The sequence below is a fragment of the Ursus americanus genome, chromosome 5 (genome assembly GCF_024610735.1).
Source record: "Ursus americanus isolate L20-20 chromosome 5, mUrsAme1.1.p, whole genome shotgun sequence".
In the NCBI taxonomy this organism is placed as follows: Eukaryota; Metazoa; Chordata; class Mammalia; order Carnivora; family Ursidae; genus Ursus; species Ursus americanus.
The window spans coordinates 81,512,430-81,514,269 of NC_142131.1; the positions used below are offsets into that span (position 1 = coordinate 81,512,430).

The following is a 1,840-nucleotide window of genomic DNA, read 5'->3' on the forward strand; positions in this document are numbered from 1 at the left end:
TTTCGATACTAAATCCCCACTTGTAAGTGGTTAGGAATTATGTAATGAGTCAGGAAAAAAAACACTGGTTAATACTCAGGGTCAAGAATGGTAACATTTATCTACTCCCAGGTAAGTAATCCTTAAACAAGAATCAGTCAACAAAAGCAGTGTATCAAATCCAGCATTTTTTTCTTGAATAAAGCAAAGAACCATAGGACTTATACCTGGGTTCAAAGGCGGGTATCCTAAAGTCAAGTACTCACGACTCACAAATAGTAATAAAACTGAAATTCATTGGGAGTAAGTGGTCTATGCTAATCTTCAAAAACAGCCTACTTTACATATGATGTTTATATATTATACCAAATAAAACTATTATAAAATTGGAAAAATATTGGAGAAAATACAAACTAGGAGAAAGAGGATGGCCAAGAGATTCCAGCTTCCTTGAAGGAGTATTGACCTGAATGGACACTCAAATATGTTTGAAAAAAAAAATACATTTATTTTCCTTTCCTCAGTAGTTTCTGAAGTCCCCTGGATACCTCTTTGTTGCGGAGGCTGTAGATGAGAGGGTTCAGCATGGGGGTGAGGATGGTGTAGAAAGCGGATACTATCTTGTCCTGGTCTGCTGTATGGTTAGAAGCTGGTCTCATGTACATGAACATGGCTGCACCATAGTAGAGTCCAACCACAGATAGGTGGGAGGAGCAGGTGGTGAAGGCTTTGCGGCGACTTTCTGTAGAGCTCATGCGGATGACTGCTCGAAGGACATGTGAATAGGAAATAATGATCACAGAGACTGGTAATATTAGCATCACCACACAGCAGATGAAAAGCAGCCTCTCAAAAGCAGAGGTGTCTGTGCAAGATAGAGGGAAAAGGGCAGCAACATCACAGAAAAAGTGATGAATTTCCAGAGAGCTGCAGTAAGAGAGTGACAGTACTTCTACAAGCACAATAACACCATCAAGAGAGCCCAAGATCCAGGAAGCAACAGTCATGAGGGCACAGAGTTTCTGATTCATGAGGATGGTGTATCGAAGTGGGTGGCATATAGCCACATAGCGGTCATAGGCCATGACAGCCAATAGGAAACATTCAGCTCCAAGCAGGGACACATAGAAGAATATCTGGGCTCCACAACCTGCCAGAGAGATGGACTTCCTGCCAGACAAGTAGCCAAAAGCCATCCTGGGTACTGTGGTGCAGATGAGCATGAGGTCCATGAGGGAGAGTTGGCTGAGGAGGAAGTACATGGGTGTGTGGAGCTGGGTGTCCAGGTAGATGAGGAGAATCATAGAAGTGTTTCCCATGAAGGCCACTGTGAAGATACCCAAGACCAGAGAAAAAAGGAAGGTTTGGGTGGAGCTGTGATCAAAGATTCCTAGCAGGATGAAGTCAGAGCTGAAGGTCTGGTTTCTCCACACCATTCTGGGTAATTTGCCTTATCTAGAAGTCTTAGAAAAGCCACAGTATTATTTATTATTTAAGTTTTCAAATGAATACCATGGCAATCACTCTAATGGGAACTGTATTTACTGCATGCTCAAGACCTTTAGTTATTTCCCATCTGGTCATGACAAGTTCTGTGACTTACTTCAGTGATTTCCAGTTATTTCCTTCTAAACATCACAGGCAACCACTCTAAAAGTATTTTCTTTATTCTCCAGATAACAAATATGAAGATTATGAGTCAGCCAATGTACCTACATGTAGACAGTCAATAGGGAACCTAGAAGGAAAATAATTAAATATACATATTCCTGAATTTGATGTCCATCCTTGATTATAGGAAATTCCTCATTGACCTCATTTTGCCTTTGTTCTAACATGTCTCCAGTTGGTGCTTTCCTAA

The 1,840-nt window shown here is 41.1% G+C and overlaps 1 protein-coding gene across 1 annotated transcript; it reads right to left on the minus strand.

The window, feature by feature from the left end:
• Positions 1 to 485: 485 nt before the first annotated feature.
• LOC123780170 (olfactory receptor 2M4) lies at positions 486 to 1,415 on the minus strand. Its single transcript, XM_045778957.1, has one exon. The coding sequence runs from the start codon at positions 1,413 to 1,415 to the stop codon at positions 486 to 488; it is 930 nt and encodes a 309-aa protein (XP_045634913.1).
• Positions 1,416 to 1,840: the final 425 nt, after the last annotated feature.